Here is a 17,703-nt window from a genome sequence, read left to right as displayed (position 1 = left end):
TGGAGTCCTCTGTTCCAGATTTTTCCTTCCGCCAGAGGGATAGTCCCTTCATGGATATGCCTGAATTGTTACGCTGTCTTTGGCGGTGAGGGCTGAGGCCTTTTCAAATGTTTCACACCAACAACTCCTCACATGTAAGTATGGATGCATTAGACATCCATTTAGGATAAATATTCTTGAGTGTACCATTGTTTCCTTTTAGCCAAGTTAGAATCTATTGTTTGTCACAAATCACATCAAGGGTGTGACCAAGAGAAACCCAAGACAGCTGCCTCCCAACCAAGAATAAGGAACCACAAAGTAGGCTGTCCTTGCTAAATATGGGAGTGTCTACGAGCAGCTATGCTGCTGTAACAATGGAGCGTAGATACTTCTTAAATTGATGGAAGGGGTTTTTCCATTGACGTAAATAATCCACCTCTCCAAGCAGTGGTAGCTAGACGCAAGGAAAAATTCTTCAGCAACCTAGCCATATTTACACAAGGGATTAGGTCAGCTGAACTACAGTGCTTGTGGTGTGAATTTTTTTTACATCCCTGAGCGACAGAGCTAGGGTCAATTTAAATATTAAGTGTAGACTGGGACTATATGAATAACATTTGGTCTGAAAGGCTATAAAGGAGGCTTTGACACTGGCATGTACTGTCATCACTGGGTCTTTTGGAAGGAAGTTACATTCTGAAGGGGACCATCTTTCACTGGGAATTACTGCTGCACCAGGATTAAGTTTGTTTTTATATGAACATTTTAGTTTAACATTTGGATTAATCAGATGTCCTCATTTGGATCTTATGACACCATCAAAAGGAGGCACTGATGGGAAAACATGTATCTAAGAGTGCTTGAAAGGGAACATATAATGACTTTCTTGCAGGGCACTAACATCCTGTCCTAGAAAAGTCCCGTAGGATTTTGTGAGCAATAGTACTGCTTCCCCTGGTGTTTACGCAAGGGAGTTAATACACTATTCATCCAGTCCTGGGGACCACACAGAGAAGGGGTACTGGTACACACCTTGACTGTGGCAGTAGCTTGCTAGAGGTTCCCAGGAGAATGAAAGGCTACCTGCCCCGCCCCTTCCCCACAAAGGCTGGCTAGCACACAAGTAGTAGAGGAGCAACCTAATATCACATGAGGTTTTACTCAGTAGGTTAGAATCATTTTGATTCTATGAAAGAATTTCTCACTTACCTCACTGTAATCCCTTGAAGATGCAGCTTCATGGGGAGTGGAATCTTCATGTACCTGTTCTGGTCACAATCTTTCCTGAAGTGCTCCTAAGGCTTTAATGTGGAGCCAGCCTTTGGAGCAGGAAACCCCCTCATCTTTCAGAATCAGAGCCCTTTGCCCTACCGGAGTAAGGGTCTTTGGACTGAAAGCCAGACAAGCACAATCCCCATTAGACTACACCTGCAAGCTGAGGCAGGCTTGCACAGGAGTGAAGGCTTACAGAAGGGCAGTAACTGTCAGCTTGTCTACACTACCACTTAAGTCAATTTAACTTACATCGCTTAGGGGTGTGAAAAAGCCACTCCCCTAAGTGATGTAAGTTAGATTGACTTAAAGCGGTGTCTATACGTTATGTCAGGACATGCTCTCCCACCAACACAACGTCCGCCTCTCCTTGAGGTGGAGTAATTAAGCTGATTGGAGAGCGCTCTCCCATAGCACAGCGCACTTTAGTGCATCTATACAGCTGTGTGGATATAATGTGGTAGTGAAGACAAGCCCTTGGATACAAACACTGCAGGAGCCTCTGTATAGGAGAAAAGGTCCAGAACTCCCCAGGGGGAAAGAGGCCAAGGAGAAGGGGTTCAGTATCTTATTTTTCACTCCATGTGTTCAACAATACATTCACACAGCAGGAATTAGTAATTTCTTTTGCCTTTTTGGACCCAGAGTCTCTGGAGTTTGTAAGACTTACCTCTGAGTATCATGAGAATCTGGGGATTCATGTTGGGAGGAAGGAGAGCTGTATAGGAGCTCTGCTTCTTTCCAGAGAGAGTTGAGGACCCACTTCAGTTTCGGGGGGGAGAGGAGGAGGAGAGTGTCCAGGTCCTTTAGTTTAAGGGGGATTCCCCTCTCCAGTCCAGGGAGGAGAGGGAACAGGGCCCCTAAGTTGGCTAGATAGATTTCTCATCTTCAGACTTTCCCCCTGAAACCTCAGAAGCTCCTGATCAGGCTTTTCTGTATTGGAGACTTGGCTCTTCAGGCTAGTGTGGAGACCTGACATGCTAGTCTGACTGAGCTCTGTATCCTGGCAGTGAGAGGTTTGGCTGGGAACATGCTAGTCATAATTCACTTTCTGTAGAGCTTGTAAATGTTGCCTCACATAGGGAATGTGTCTCCAGGACATAAGGCTGAGATTTAAGCCAGGTGCTTGTAGGACAGCTTTGCACTGCCAGAGTGGGGATGGAGGAGTCCGAGAGAGAGGTTGTGCAGCACCACATCCATATAGTTGAAATCACCACATTTGCATTGGGTAGATAGCAGAGGAGAAGTCACGACTGCCCAAAACCAAATAAAAATCAAGGTTTTAAAACAAAATGGTCGGAAGAAATTAAGTGCCAATTTGTTCATCTACTGGAGGCAGAAAATCTGGTTGCCTGAGCTGAAGGGCACAGTATGGTCCTGGAGACTCCAGCAACAGCACTGGTCTACCTCTGAATTCCTTATGTGGGGTATTACCTCATTAGTAATGAATGAGGAGCAAAGCAACAGAATTGTAATATCTTGAGATTTCATATTTGGGTACTCCCCCATCTGTGGTTCAGAAAGAATTCAGCAAAAGAGTGGAGGATTTAAAGCTTTATTTGTAGAAACAGTGGACTGCATTAATAGCAGCAAGATTTGCATTGTATTTAAATTCAGCACTAATAATAGGTTAATATTTATTTACATTTAATATTTAAACCAAGACACGCTAAATACAGCTGCAATTTTAGAGCAGAAAGGACAGACACATACAAAAACAAAAAAATTAGACAGACTCAATAGTAAAAATGTCACGATTAATTATTTTGCTCAGACCACTCAGGTGGATTTAGTCCAATGGTGAATCAGAATTTCTTAATCTGATTGGCTGGAAGATTGGATTTGTCCAAGTCATCGAAGTATGGATGGTTCAAGGCCATTTTGCCAGAGATTCTTTTTGCAGGATCATAAATTAACATTTTCTGGGGATAAAAATAGTTTAGTTACTTATAAAGCATGGTTGAGCTTCATCTGCCAATACTTTAATAAAACAGAAAAAGGAGTTCTCCTATATGCAATGACTTCCAAGCTCACTTTGACTAAGAAGCTTCATTTAAAAGGTATTTCAACCTACATCTCAAATACAGCAATTCTTAGAACTTCAAAATATGAGACAAATGCATTCATTTGCCCTCTGGTTTAGTAACCAAGCCACTATGTTTGGTAGTTCACCTGTTTGCATTAGGCATGCTTTTAAAAGTAACTCTGGGTACCTCATGGCAGCCTTTGCCTTAGTTTTAGTTTCCTGATAGTGCAATTAACACCCTGCAGAATATCATCAAGTATTCCACGCTTTTTAAGAAGTGCGTGAAGAGGCACAATAGTTAATATTTGTTTCCCTAAATTCAGTATTCTTAAACATATGTGAAGTTGACAGTTTGACAGTCAATGTTTGTACTAATACATATAAAATAGTTTGTATTTGTGCATATGAGTGAGCAGTTAAACGTGAAACCCAGTTTGAGAGGTATGTAAGTGTGTTCAATGTAGATGGGGTTAAGTCAGATCAGGGATTTTTTGTAAACAGCTTAAAACGGCAAGATTTTGCTCCCACAGAACAAAGATGAAAGATTCAGCACAGATGTTACATACAGTGTATTATTAGTCTCCCCACACTTTTAGTACTCCTTAAACATAAGGAGAAAAGGAATCATTTTAGTTACTATGGCATTCAAGGGCCTTCTAGGCCACATAAGGAACCATTTATGTTAGATTAAAAACTTAAACTCAGCGGGACAACTCCATGGTATGTCAGTCCCAAAACTAAGACAAGCAGGGCATGGGTCTTTCCTTTGCTGTAACCTCTTTTCAGCTAAAAGGTATGCTTTTGATAGGGAACTCCCAGAGGTCCACCTACCTCTTCCCTCCAAATCCTCCCGACTTCCCTCTCTCTCTCTCTCTCCAAGTTACCAAGGAAGACAAGGAGCATTGCCTCAAAAGAGCCAATTCAGATTCTGGAAGGTGGGCAGAGGGATAATTGAGGATCAAGGTACCCACTACAAAATAGCAAGTCCTTGAATATTTTTAAAATGTAATCATTGTCTCTACTGGGAGGTCTCCCACTTTGAATTTCCAAGCCCTGAACTTCATTTGGCTAAACAGTTCTATAAAATAGAAAAGTAAATATTGCTTCTGGCTTTAGAACTTGTGTATCACGTTTTAGTCCTAAATAACATGTTACAGCTCAGTTACATCCCTGAAAAATAGGGTTTTCTAATGAACACTCACAACCTATATTAGTTAATTTTGGGAGTTGATGTACTTATGGGAAAAGCATCTACAGTAGAACCTCAGAGTTACAGACACCGTGGGAACAGAGGTTGTTCATAACTCTGAAACATTTGTAACTCTGAACAAAACTTTATGGTTGTTCTTTCAAAAGTTTACAACTGAACATTGACTTAATACAGCTTTGAAACTTTACTATGCAGAAGAAAAATGCTGCTTTTATCCAGGTTAATTTAAATGAAACAAGTACAGAAATAGTTTCCTTACCTTGTCAAGTCTTTTTTTAATCTCGTCTTTATTTAGTAGTTTACATTTAACACAGTACTGTACTGTATTTGCTTGTTTTAGGGGGGAAGGGGTGGAGGGTGTCTCTGCTCCTGCCCGACTGCGTACTTCTGGTTCCAAATGAGATGTGTGGTTGACTGGTCATTTTGTAACTCTGAGGTTCAACTGCATGTAGCACTACTATTAAATCTATAAGTTAGCTACCAGAAAGCCTTACAAGCCTTGAAGTGCTGACTGCCCAAATATGTAACTCAGATATGAAAGCCATATTGGAAGGCACTGCCAGTTAACCTCTGAGATACAGGAACCTCTCAGACAATTTTACACTCTGTGCTGCTATCTTTCAAGTAGAATCGTCCTGTCTGTTGAGTTTTGACCAGTGATTGTTAAGAAATTTAACTGTCTTTTTTGTGTAACTTTAATTGATGAAAAATTTGCTTTTGTCCTGTATGACTCCAAACTTAGACAATTTTGCTTTATTAGATATCATTAGCATATCCTTTTTACTTCTTATCAGGGAAGTTGAATATGATCAGGGAAGTGATTAAGACTAGAAACATTTCCATCTTCATATCCTAGTTTAATGTATGGCTTTATCTTAGCAAGCTACATTTTGCAGATATGAGTGCCTGAAATCTGAGCTAAATTTGGATTTCAGATTCTTTATCTATTGACACTGTTGGTTGACTTATGAAATGGAGAACACTGTTGGATTTTTTGTTAACAAAATTCTCCACTGTGAAATACGTGTCCTTTAGTCTTGACACACAAGGTAGTGAGGGAGCCAGCTCGATAGGCATTTTATAAATCTGCACAAGTATATGTACACAAATTATGTAACAAAAAAAGTTTCTGCTTTATGATGTGTTTTAGATTATCACGTATTAAAGATTGTTGACAGTGACAAAGTATTGGTTTGTGCCCTATTTTGCTTCCTTATGCTAGCGCACAGGTTCAACCTTTTTTGACTCATGACCCCCCAAACTTTTTCTTCTTTTAGACTTGGAGCTTTCCTCCCCCTGTGTGATTGGGACTTTCCAGTGTAATCTAGATGGAACTGGGGCCATCAATACTTTAATTCCAATCAAGGGGTTTGTGTTTTAAAGACAATTAGTGCTTTGATGCTGTTGTCTAACTGTGTATAGGCAAGGAAACCTTTTAACACATACATTAATATCCACAAAGTTTTCAGGGCAGTATTTTTCAATCCCAGCATCGAAGAGTCTGCAACCCCATGCGCCAGGTCACAACGACACTCACTCAAATTTAGCCTGGCCACCCCTCCGTTATTATATGTTCTGCTTGTTTTACCTTAGAAGTCTGGGTACTCTTTAAGCTGGAAGACTGATAACTGCAGAACTAGTTAAATACTGATCACACAAGAGAGGGATTTTTAAAAACTCTATTATTAGTGAGATTACAGAGAAAGGAAGACCTTGTTAAAGATTCATCACCCTTACTCTTTCATTTAATGTTTTTGTGGTCACAGGTCATCCTAAAAAAAGTGAGGGAAGACCAAGGCCTTCATATCAACTTAAGCTGCACTGGTGAAGCGAATCTACAGTAGGGATTTTACACACTACCACTGCCAAGTGCTGTGTTGTTCCACAGAGGTATTGAGATCAGTGTCTCAAGATTCAGGAAAAAGTTGGCACTTTTTTCCCCACACCCCACATTTGAAATGCAGGTCTTCCCTCCCTTCTTTGTTAGAGGGCCACAGAAAAATCCCAGGCTATGAATAGTTACATCACACAGGGCTGCAACCTGAGCTGCAGCCTTTCATCCCCACTAAGAGAATAAAGGATGCCAAGTCTAAGGCTGTCCAAGAATCCTAGGTTACATCATTATTGATTTCTAAAGATTTTGCTAAGGCCCTCCAAAGAGGCAAATGAAAACCTGATATTTTCCATATGAAAAAGTAGAAAAAGGCAGGATTCTCCCCCCCGCCCCAAATTTAATCCAGTGTTTTACAGATTGTAAAGAGTAGGGGAAGGGTTGGGCTTGCAGTTCTAAGTATGACAAACTGAGGAACTGGTTTTGAAATGTTCAAATGGTTTTGAAGTTTCCTTAAAAAAAAAAACAAAAAAAAAAAAAACGACAATTCCAGCAGTACAATTCCACAAACCAAACATTGGTTCAATATAACTTTAAAAGCGCCAGATACATCGCTAACACACCTGATTACCATCCAAGTAATGACCAGAGTGGCCCCAGCTTACTTTGCAAGATCGAAACACAAGGTGGCTATGAATTCCTCTTGTTGTGTATTGTGTAAAGAGCTGAACAAGTCCAACCATGGCAGAGAAGCTGAATCTTTTGGCCCAGAGGTAAGAGTGCAAACAAAACACTCAATAGATCTTATTCAAAAAAGTCCAAGCTAAAGGATGACTCAGGATAAATAGAATGCTATAACAAACTATAATTTGGCCAAGAAACTAGGAATTCAATGTACAGCCCGGAAGAGCCATGTAGTCTTCAATGACAAGTATTTAAAACTTCAGGTTTAAGTTGCCTCTCTGACTCACTAATATAAAACAAGCTCTGGCTGCCCTCTTGCTTACCTATAGCTATGAAGGTGAGATCAAGTGATTATTCTAATGGTCCAGAGACCAAAGTTTGCTATCCATCAAGGAAGTAGAATAGATAAATATGCTAATTAGGCACAGTTTCTAAACTCCCAGCAAGCTGCCTGCATGGCCTTTACTATTGCAGAATTTAAGCACCTTTGCATTATAGTTATACCAAGATGGATTAAGTTGGTTTTAGATACCTTAGAAGACACCAGGTACTTTTAACCCCCAATAGCCTCCTTGAGAAGATACTTAGAAGAAAAGGCCACTTACAGAGAGTAAATCTAGTCCATCTTCATCTAGGTTTTTGACATGAGACGCCAGACTGCCAGGTTTCCACTTGGGGAATGTGTTCTTATAGTCTTGCAAGGATTCCACTTCGGGCCATACCTCATTGTTGGGTGTCCCTAAAGCTCTACAAAAGAATAAGCAAAGAGCTGATAATTTGTATTCGAGCAATTGTATTAGAATGTTATGCAGAGTATAGCTTCATAAAGCATTCTTTGCATTACTATGTATTTAGCAAAAATTTTGTCTTAAATACCTGAAGATTCTGAAGAGTTGATCAATTTCAGAGTCTCCATGAAAGAGTGGTTTCTTAGTTGCTATTTCAGCAAATATGGTACCTATGCTCCAGATATCTACAGGAGTTGAGTAACGAGCAGATCCTAGCAACACCTCTGGAGATCTGTACCACAGTGTCACTACCTATTGCACAAGGAAATTCTTATTTGTAATTTATAGTTGCATTAAATCTTCTAGCTGGTTGTATAAAAGTATGGCTCTTCATCTTCCAGTGGGAAAATTGTTCCAAATACATTAATTCTTTTAATAAAATATAACCGGAACTGTTGCCAACTAAACTACTACAACTGGAACCTATTGATTTATTTGGAATAGCACTATCTGCAGTAATTACACCCTGCTCTCTTTGAGGAGTGGATATATTTGTATGTTTATCAGCCAGGAACAAACAAATTTAACTATTTTTGTTAGCATTTTGACAGAAAGTCACACTCTGTATGTTTGTTATGATCCACGGCAGAACTCCCATTGATTCCAATGGGAGATTTTTTAGATGATGTAGTTCAGAGCACCTCAGGGTAAGTGGAAATAATAAACTTGAAAAAGTCAGTTTAAAAGTTATAAGTACCACCTACTCTCAAGATTCATCCCTCAACCTACCATTTTATTACAACCACACTGTTGTCACGCTTATCAAAACGTGTCTATCAGAGTAAGAGAGAAATGACTACAGTGAAGCTGCCACTGTCAAATGCACAAATTGAAATGGAAAAAGTAGTCTCACTGCTATAGTCATCTTTTTGAAATGTAATTTTAAGATAAAGTTTTCAGAATAATTCTTTTCTTAGTAGACAGTATCCTTTTAGCTACTTCATATTAGCAGTTAGCATTTTGTCAAAGAAGCTATTAATGAAGAGAGAGTAACTGGAATGTGAGTTATTTATTATACGCATTATCATAGTGCCTACAAACCCTCGTTGTGTCACTTATGGAAAAAAACACTGCAATTCACTTACTTCATGTGTATATACCCGGACAGGGATCCCAAAGGCTCTTGCCAGTCCAAAATCTGCTAATTTAATTACTCCTTTATCATCTATTAACAAGTTTTGAGGCTTTAAGTCTCTGTGCAGAACCCTTCTTGAATGACAGAATACAATACCTTGCAGGATTTGGTACAGGTAACTCTGCAGGAGTGAAATAAGAGAAGGGAAAAAAATAAAATTAGCTTTACTGCAAACTACTGTTCTGCATCATGTGGCACTATTTGCTTATGTCAGATCTGCCACTAGAGTTGACATACTATAGAAATGGTCAGCTAAGAGCCATAACGTTGCAAACAGTGAGTAAACTTTACACAATTCTCTTCATGAAGGCAACACTGTTATGATTAATGCAAAAAAGATATGTAACAGTTGTCCATTATTCAAATGCTTGCGTTAGAACTAAGTCATTTTTAGGTTTTGAAATACATCTAAAAAAATTTGAGGGTGCACTAGACAAAGAATGTCAGATTTAAGATTCAGAAGGTCCACTCCTTAATGATACCAGCCAATTGTTCCCAAGTCTCCCCTCCTTAGGGGTGAAAGGAAAGAAACATCAAAAGTAGTCATGCAGTTTGAAGTATTATTTAAAAACAAACAAACAAAGAAACAAAACAGATAATGTTTCCAGCATGGCAGATTTCACAGTTTGCTCTTTCCATATATATCTTTAAAATACAAGATGAAGTTTATAGTGACACTGATAGTTACTATATTGACTCCTTACCTTAACAAGCATGGAATCTACATACTGGCCAGATGGAATAGAGTCCAAATATTTTTTGAGATCCATAGAAAGGAATTCAAAGATGAGGTACAGTCTTGAATCTTGCATAAGCACATCCTGAAGACTAATGAAAAATATATCTATGATACATTAACTCAATACTACACCTCCCCTGAAAGCCTTACACAGATGCAAGCGGACATTACTGCTCAAGCACTTTTCCAAGAATCTCAGAGCTTAGAATTGCTTAGCACTTTCCTAGCTGAGGCTATTCCTCCACATTGTCACAAAGCCACTGGTTTTCTCTTGGCTTTCATCTGAGCTGGCATGAGTCAAGGTTATTTAGCCTCTCAGCAGTATTGTCAAGCAATGAGATTCAGTGCAATTTGAGAGATCAGGCACATGTGAAGTTATTAATGAAACTGGTAGTGCCAGGCCAACATGAAACTAAGAATTCAATCTTCTAGGCAGGAGGGAACAGTGCTCTATCATCATCCAGAAAAAGATTCTGGGAAGCAGATACACTCAAAAAAAGGACAGGGCTCTCTTTTTAAAAATGGCAAACAAGGTACTAGTGAAACTTTTGAAAATAAGTAAAGGCCCTATTCTAACTTCCACTGAAGACAATTACTTCCATAGGGGTTTGATCAGTGCCTAAATAACTATATTATGGGCCCAATCTCAGTGAGCTCTACATAAGCAGACTCCTATTTCAGTGGTACTCCATGTGAGAGAAGTGGTCTACATGTGGACAGCCCAGTGAAAGATTGGAACCTAAAACAGGACTTGTAATTTAGCGGTTTTTATGGTCCCCTTCCAAATAAGAAAACAAGATGTGGATTGTGATTTGAACCTACACACAAGACAAAGACATCTTTAATCTTAACTGGTGAGCATCTCTATCAACTAAAGCCCCAGTTAAGCCAAATAGGATCTGAATATCCGATGAAGAATAAGTGAATATTTTAGAGGCAAAATATATTAAATGGTTTTCTAAGGTCAAGCAATTCTACTATAAATTCAAAGATTTCCAATACCCCAAATTTTAATTACAGCTCTCAGATTTATACCAATTATGAAAGTGCACTATCAAACAGCTATATATTTTAAAATATCAGCCGCAAAAACAAAGCAAACCCTTCAGACAGCCAGGACTCAAGCAAAACCATGTTAGTGATCAGTCACTCGGGTCAGGTAAGTTACTTGCAGTTTTGAAGTATCAGGAGATCTTCATGGCTCACTGCATAACACAGCATAAACTGATTCCAGAAGGGAGTCATAAAATCGTAGAAATGTAGGGCTGGGACCTCAAAAGTTCATCTAGTTCAGCACTTTGCACTGAAGCAGGACCAAACACCCTGACAGGTGTTTGTCTAACCTATTCTTAAAAACCTCCAATGATGAGGATTCCATGGTCGCCCTTGGATGTGTATTCCATACTATACTAATAGTCATAAAAGTTTTTCCTAATACCGAACCTAAATCTCCCTTGATGAAGATTAAGGCAATTACTTCTTGTCCTACTTTCAGTAGACATGGAGAACAATTTATCACTATCATGTTTGTAACAACCCTGATCATATTTGAAGATTTATCAGGTTCCCACTCAGTTTCCCCCCCCCCCCACTCCCCTCAAGAAAAAGAAAAAGAAAAAAGCCTAATTTTAACTTTTCCTCATAGGTCAGATTTTGTAAACCTTTTATAATTTCTGTTGCTCTCCTCTAGACTCTCTCCAGTTTGTCCACATCCTTCCTTAAATGTGGCACCAAGAACTGGACACAATATTCCAGCTGAGGCCTCCCCAGTGCCAAGTAAAGCAGGACAATTACGTCCTGTGTCTTACATATGACACTCCTGTTAATACACCCCAGAATATTAGCCTGTTTTGCAACTGCATCATATTCAATCTGTGATCCACTATAACCCCCAAATCCCTGGCAGCAGTACTACCATTTAGCCAGTTATTCCCCGCTTTGTAGTTGTGCATTTGATTTTTCCTTCTTAAGTGAAATATTTTACACTTGTCTATAATGAATTTTATCTTTTGACATCCCTTTCTATTTAGCTGGAAAAGGGATAGCTATGCTGTACAGATTCCAAAGTGACAAATGAGAATCTTGGAAGATTCCCAAAGTGGTGGGTGGAGGAGGGAGTGGGAAGAAGAGCAGAAAGACACTAAGTAATAAGGATGTGCAGAGGAAAAAGTCATTATCTGGGGCTGTACAGAAGATTTGTAGCTATGAGAAATTCAGTCTGAAGCAAAAGCAAGGCCCTACTCTTTCACTGGAGAGTATTTAATAATCAGATTTGACATGAGAGGAGAGAGGGAGCCCTTCCCAATAGAGAAATTGGCTTAAATCTGAGAATATTGCATGCATACCAGACTATATTGGGATGGTGTAGCTCTTTTAGTAAAGAAATTTCTCTGATTGCTGTACTGGGAACACCTTCTTCCTCACTTTCTAGTCGAATTTTCTTCATGGCAACCACCTGGCCTGTGGATTTGTGTCGACCCTTATACACAACACCATAGGTACCTGACCACACACACACACAAAACAAAACAAAACAAAAAAAGTTGGCACACACTAAACCACACTGTGAACTTTTAAGAACAGATCAAGTCATGTGTAGTCATTTCAGATGAAATAAGGCTTTGTTCTACATAAAGAATCACTGCAATGAAACCAGACACTTCAATCTGGATAAGGTTAGTATTTCATTTTCTGTATCTATGCTATAAGTGATGTTTTATGTGCTGCATGCCAGAAGTGGATAGTGCCATTAATGGCCAGAAAAGGTGTGTTTTTGGCAGCTGGGAAAGACCAATTAAAACTTTGGGATTACTTCCACAAATCAAATTCTGAGCCATATAGAGAGTGTCTGAATTTTGAGGAAGCTAGTTTTGTTTTAAACTGGGATTTTTGTACCTTTGTTCCCAATAAAGTTAGCTTTGTTATGCTAAAATGAAAGGTGTACAAAGAGATATTGTTAAAAGGTGGCCTGTTTTCATACTTTTTAAATTGGAGCTGATACACAAGATTGAAATTCTTTAACAGGAAAACAAACCCATATTTTTAAAAGATCTTTGCATATATGCTTATGTAATACTTCAGAAGGCTCATAACTTCATACAGTACAGTATGTAAGTATTTTACAACAGTGATTTCCCATAACAAGCAGATTTACAAAAGTGAATAGACTCTAGGTTTAGCCATTCTCTCTCATAAGGCCAGAGACAATTTGTTGCAAAGTCTCATTAGGCCAAAGAACTTAGTGCAAAATCTCAAGTCAACATAAAATCTGGAGTTTATGGAAAGACAGTATATAATCTTCTACTTTATAAAGTGGTCTCTAACTGCTTAAACTAAAGCACAAAGAACGTGGATAATACCTGCACAGAGGAACTCAATACGCAGCACAAAAGTGACCTCCTTCCACAGCAATGTGCTATTGTGTGTGCGTTACAATAGACTAACATTACTTCTGCACAGCAGTGCCATTGACTTAGCATCTTCACAGTTAAATGAAAGGTATCAGATCATACCACTTCCACGGGCAGGATGTAGTCCAGGGGCAGGATGTACCAGAAACTGATACTACTCCTCTTCTACATGTGCCCCCAGAAGAGAATGTAAACAGGACACAACTGCTTTTATGCCACAGCACAATCTGTGGCCCAACCAATGCATCACATTTTAAGGGAGCCAAAAGGTCTTGAACTGTATAGGGGCAGACCTCAAAGCCTACAGTCTGTTCTCCTCCCACTCTTCTCAGGGTTAGGGGTGGAATACAATCTGAGATGTGCACAGATAATCCTCAACATGAATGCAGGCAACTGACACCACAGGTAGAAGATTGCACTTACTCCATTGGCACCATACAAAGATGCTTGAATGCACTTGTGCACTCATTTATTTTGATGAGCCACAGATTCATCTGGTCAGATCTTACTTTGTGGCTCTGTACAGATTCATCCAGGAGCTTAAGTGTACTAAGACATGATATAGCTCCAGAATAAGCTTTCTTCAGTATCAAACAAATTGATAAGTAAAATTACATAGTGGAAAGGATCATCAATCAAGTGTTACTCACCTTCACCAATCTTCTCTATCTTTGTGTAGTCATCCATTGCTATTTGTTAGGATTGCCTTGAAATGAGTGGGGGAAGGGAGGGGAGAGACAACAAAACCAGAGGTAAGTGGTTGCTATCCTAAAAGCAGAATACAAAGGAGCCATTGAATATATGGCTGGTCCCCGGACACCAATATATATTATATAGTGAGACATTAGATTAGTTTGGGAAGGTTCTGAATGTGCACATAAGCTTTGTATCCTGCTTAAACTTGGATTCATCCAACTCAGTTATGACAAAGTAGCAGGGAAGACATTTCCCTTACTATTCACTCCTCCACGACAAAGCAAAAAACCCCCAAAACAGCGTTTATTCAGGGTTCCAACCACTCACAACAGTGTAAGACTTTAGGATAGGCGGTGGAGGTGCATAACAGGGATGCAGTGATCGTGAGACAAGAAGTTACTGTTAAACAACTATAATTCTTTGAGTGTTGCCTCTGCATATTCATACTTGAGAGCTGTGAGTTTGGAATTTTCTAGCTGTGTCCACTGGGGTCTGTCACCCTTCCTCTCACATCATGGTCAGAAGATACAAATGGAAGAGTGGCCCGCAATTGCCCCTTAGTTTCTTTTGATTGCTGACATGAGGACAGGCTTACACCACAAGTGGAAATAGGCAGAGACCCCTCAGAAGAAAAATTGCATTTTTTGGTATGTAAATAGTTGGGGGTGGGAAATAGAAAAAAATTGACAAAGTATAATGTCTTTTTGCTTCGCATTTGACAGCACTTTGCAGTACTATCACGAAGGGCAGTGAAATGGTTGGACACCAGCAGGAGGAACAAACAATGAACAGAGAGGAGGCAGGAACCTTAACAGTAGGGAGGAGAGCGAAACATTTTGGCAGTGAAGAGGGAATAATGGGAAGCATAAGAGAGGCTGCCCCAAGAGTAAAAAGAAAAGGAATACTTGTGGCACCTTAGAGACTAACCAATTTATTTGAGCATAAGCTTTTGTGAACTATCGGATGCACCCCAAGAGTGCTCCCCACCATGTACCCACCCAAAGATCCTGCTTCCTTTGCACCAAGGTCATCAAATTCACTCACAGTAAAGAACTTGTACTTTATACTTTAATAGTCTGACATTTAATCAATAGAGATATATGAATATTTTCTCTAATACACAGTAAAGAGGGGCCCTGAACATATTTGCATTGATAAGAAAAGTCACAATAGTAAAAACCTCAAGCACCACTACTGTCCTAGACTAAGGTGAAGGTAGAGGAGGAAGATTCTTAGGGACAAGGATACGGGGAGAAGTTTAAACACATGATGGAGATGTCATACATAATTTTCTGTACAACTTCTCAATCCATTTCATGTGACACTGCTAACCAGAGACATTAAGTTTGGAAAGAATTTAATGTATCATTATTGGCATTTACCTGATTTACTTTGATACAATTTGATAAAGAAGTAAACAGTTAAATCTGTAGATGGGGAAGGGAGGAAAGGGAAGGAGAATCAGGCCCATGGGTGAGTACTGTTCAAACAACTTTACTATAACAATGAAGATTGTTTTCAAACTGATGTGGTAATAGTACACCCTTAACACAAGTTATTTCAAGGGCTCACAAAATAAATCTCTACATAGTTTGACAGGCTCATTCTCTGAAGTCTTCTAGAGGAAGAAACTTTTTTTCTTAAAGAATGTCTTGGGGGTGGCTATGAGGTTGGTAACCTGATCGCCCAACATTTTAATTCGGGTTTAAAAAGGGGGTGGGGAGGTGGGGTAGAAGAGTTAAAAAAATAAGTAATTCTGCCCAAAGACAATTTTACTACAAACATATGAGAACACAGTAAAAGAAAAACTCTTTGGGGCAGAGGCCTTTCCATCATGTGTCTATGTGCCATGAATTCCTACAGTGTTTTCATACAAAGTTATCACATTAACATTCATATAGTGTTTTAAAATAATGTTACCAGTTAGATTATGAAAACTGAAAGTGTTTTAAGATGCAGTATCAACCTGACAGTTTAAAGCAGTCATTCAGATACTATTCCTGCTCAGGAATCCCAATGCGGTTTATGGTTTTATTTACATTTTCCTAATTTAACTCTTGCTCTTCTGTGCTGTTATATTAGAAAAAACACACCACGCACAGGAAGCTTTCTATGAGCAGGGAAAGAGTGAAGCTGACTATAAACAAATGCTCAAAGAAGACAAACTAAAGTATTTCCCCTTTCTAATCTCTGTCAATTAACATTATTTGGTCATTACTTTTTATCTACTAGCAGTGAGTTCAGACAGAAGTGTGTTAGTTTTAGGGTGCTCCACTTAGTGTCTGGTATATTTGTCAGCGATTGTGGTGTTTGTTTACCTTCGCATGGTATGAGCTAGAAAGCTTAATTTTTTGTTAAAATTTCCGGGCCTCGTTGGCCGGATGTGGTTACAAGTAAGGCCAGGGATTTAGCATCTTTCAAAAGAACAAGTGGATTTTAAAATTTTAAACACACTCCTCCTGCTACACTCCGTTAATATGGGTGCATTTAATATATGAAACTGACGTGCAATTTGCTCCTACTCTTAGCAACAGTTGCCTCTGCCATTAGCCCTGGGAAGGCAACATGTAACTGAGCAAGAGCCGGGCGCTGGAGCGCCGCACGGCAGAGATACAGGAGGCGTGAAATGAAACAGGAGGACCCAGCGGCTGCCCTTGCCAGACAGCTGCCATCGCCCCAGGGGCCGCCGCCGGCTCCTTCGCTGCTTGGCTCTGAACGCACGGAAACAAACAGAGGCGATGCCCTGGCGCGGCCCAGCGCCAGCCACCCGGTCTCCGGCCTGCCATCCTGCCGGTGGGGGCCGGGGAGAGAGGGGCCCTTTCCTCCCCCACTGCCCACCCCCCGCTCAGGACGGGGGGACCGATCCCCCGGACTCCTGCCCAGGAGCCGGCTCAAGCCCCCTCTGCCCAGGCAAGTCACCAGGCGGAGAGGCGCCCTGCCTCCTAAACAGCCCCCGGTACAAGCCCCCCCGCACCTCGCCGGCCTGGGCCTGGGCCCGGCCCCGCGCCTCACCTCGCCTCGCCTCGCCCCGCGGGCCCGGGCTCGAGCAGCAGCGGCACGGTCGGTCGATCACTCACCTCCCTCCCTTGCTGCAAGAACAGCCCCCACACACCGAGCCACGGCAAGAGGACGCTGCAAGCGCCGCTGTGGGGCCGATTCGAACTAACCGCGCGAAGCAGCCCCCGCTCCACCAATAGCGTCGCGCCGAGATATTCAAAGCGGCCAATCAGCAGGCACGCCTGGGCAGGCGCCAAACACAAGCTGAAAGGCGGTCTTCGCGGAGAAGCGCGGCCGGGCTCGTCAACCTGCAAATGCTTTTGAGCGTCCCACTGATTTCTAATACGAAGGCAAGGAGCAGGTATTGTAATGTGGGCGGGTCCTTTCAAAACTCAAGAAAGTCTTACTGGTACTTCTACCAGCACTTACAGGTGCCAAGGCTCCTTGCTTTGGGCTTTATTTAAAGAGAGTCTTTAAAGTCTGCCCCTCCTGCGATGAAGGATTTTCCTGGGTGTTTCAGTGAAACATCATCAATTTGCCTCAGACTTTTTGTACTTTGTGTGAATGATCACAGCACCTCCACATCAGTCATAGGCCAGATAAATGCAACAAACTAGTAATGGAGATGCCAGCTATATTCCCTAGACCCCCTCCTCTTTCATGCTCATCAGTGCAGGATCTGACACCTCCCAATCAGTTATCTTTGCAGCACCCCTAAAGTAGGACAATATTGTCACTCAGTAAAATGGTTTCAGACTGTTTAGGCTGATGCACCCATCTATGTACTTTTCATGAGACCATCCTTTGGCACATAGAACCATAAGGTCAGAGGGGGCTGCAAGGGTCATCATGCTGTAAGATGCTTAGGGAGATTAGAAAGGCTACAAAAACAGAAAACGCAATAATAATGGTGGATTTCAACTATCTCCATAT

At 40.7% G+C, this 17,703-nt stretch overlaps 1 protein-coding gene across 3 annotated transcripts; it reads right to left on the bottom strand.

Annotated features, from left to right (window-relative positions):
* Positions 1-2,864: 2,864 nt before the first annotated feature.
* On the bottom strand, positions 2,865-16,959 carry CDK1 (cyclin dependent kinase 1). Of its 3 annotated transcripts, none has more exons than XM_073353409.1 (8): positions 16,748-16,959; positions 13,728-13,783; positions 12,013-12,169; positions 9,633-9,756; positions 8,879-9,049; positions 7,882-8,045; positions 7,611-7,752; positions 2,865-3,176 (listed from the first exon to the last, which is right to left on the bottom strand). In XM_073353409.1, exons 2-8 carry the CDS (start codon positions 13,762-13,764, stop codon positions 3,060-3,062), a joined length of 912 nt encoding a protein of 303 aa, XP_073209510.1. In that variant the 5' UTR covers positions 13,765-13,783; positions 16,748-16,959; the 3' UTR covers positions 2,865-3,059. The 3 variants fall into 3 exon arrangements, with proteins under 3 accessions (XP_073209510.1, XP_073209509.1, XP_073209508.1); XM_073353408.1 differs by having other exon boundaries at positions 16,851-16,959; XM_073353407.2 differs by having other exon boundaries at positions 2,866-3,176; positions 16,786-16,959.
* Between the last annotated feature and the right edge of the window lie 744 nt (positions 16,960-17,703).

The sequence above is a fragment of the Lepidochelys kempii genome, chromosome 7, assembly GCF_965140285.1.
Source record: "Lepidochelys kempii isolate rLepKem1 chromosome 7, rLepKem1.hap1, whole genome shotgun sequence".
Lineage (NCBI taxonomy): Eukaryota > Metazoa > Chordata > Testudines > Cheloniidae > Lepidochelys > Lepidochelys kempii.
The sequence above is the reverse complement of the archived record's forward strand: the minus strand, read 5'-3'. Positions and strand labels throughout refer to the sequence as shown.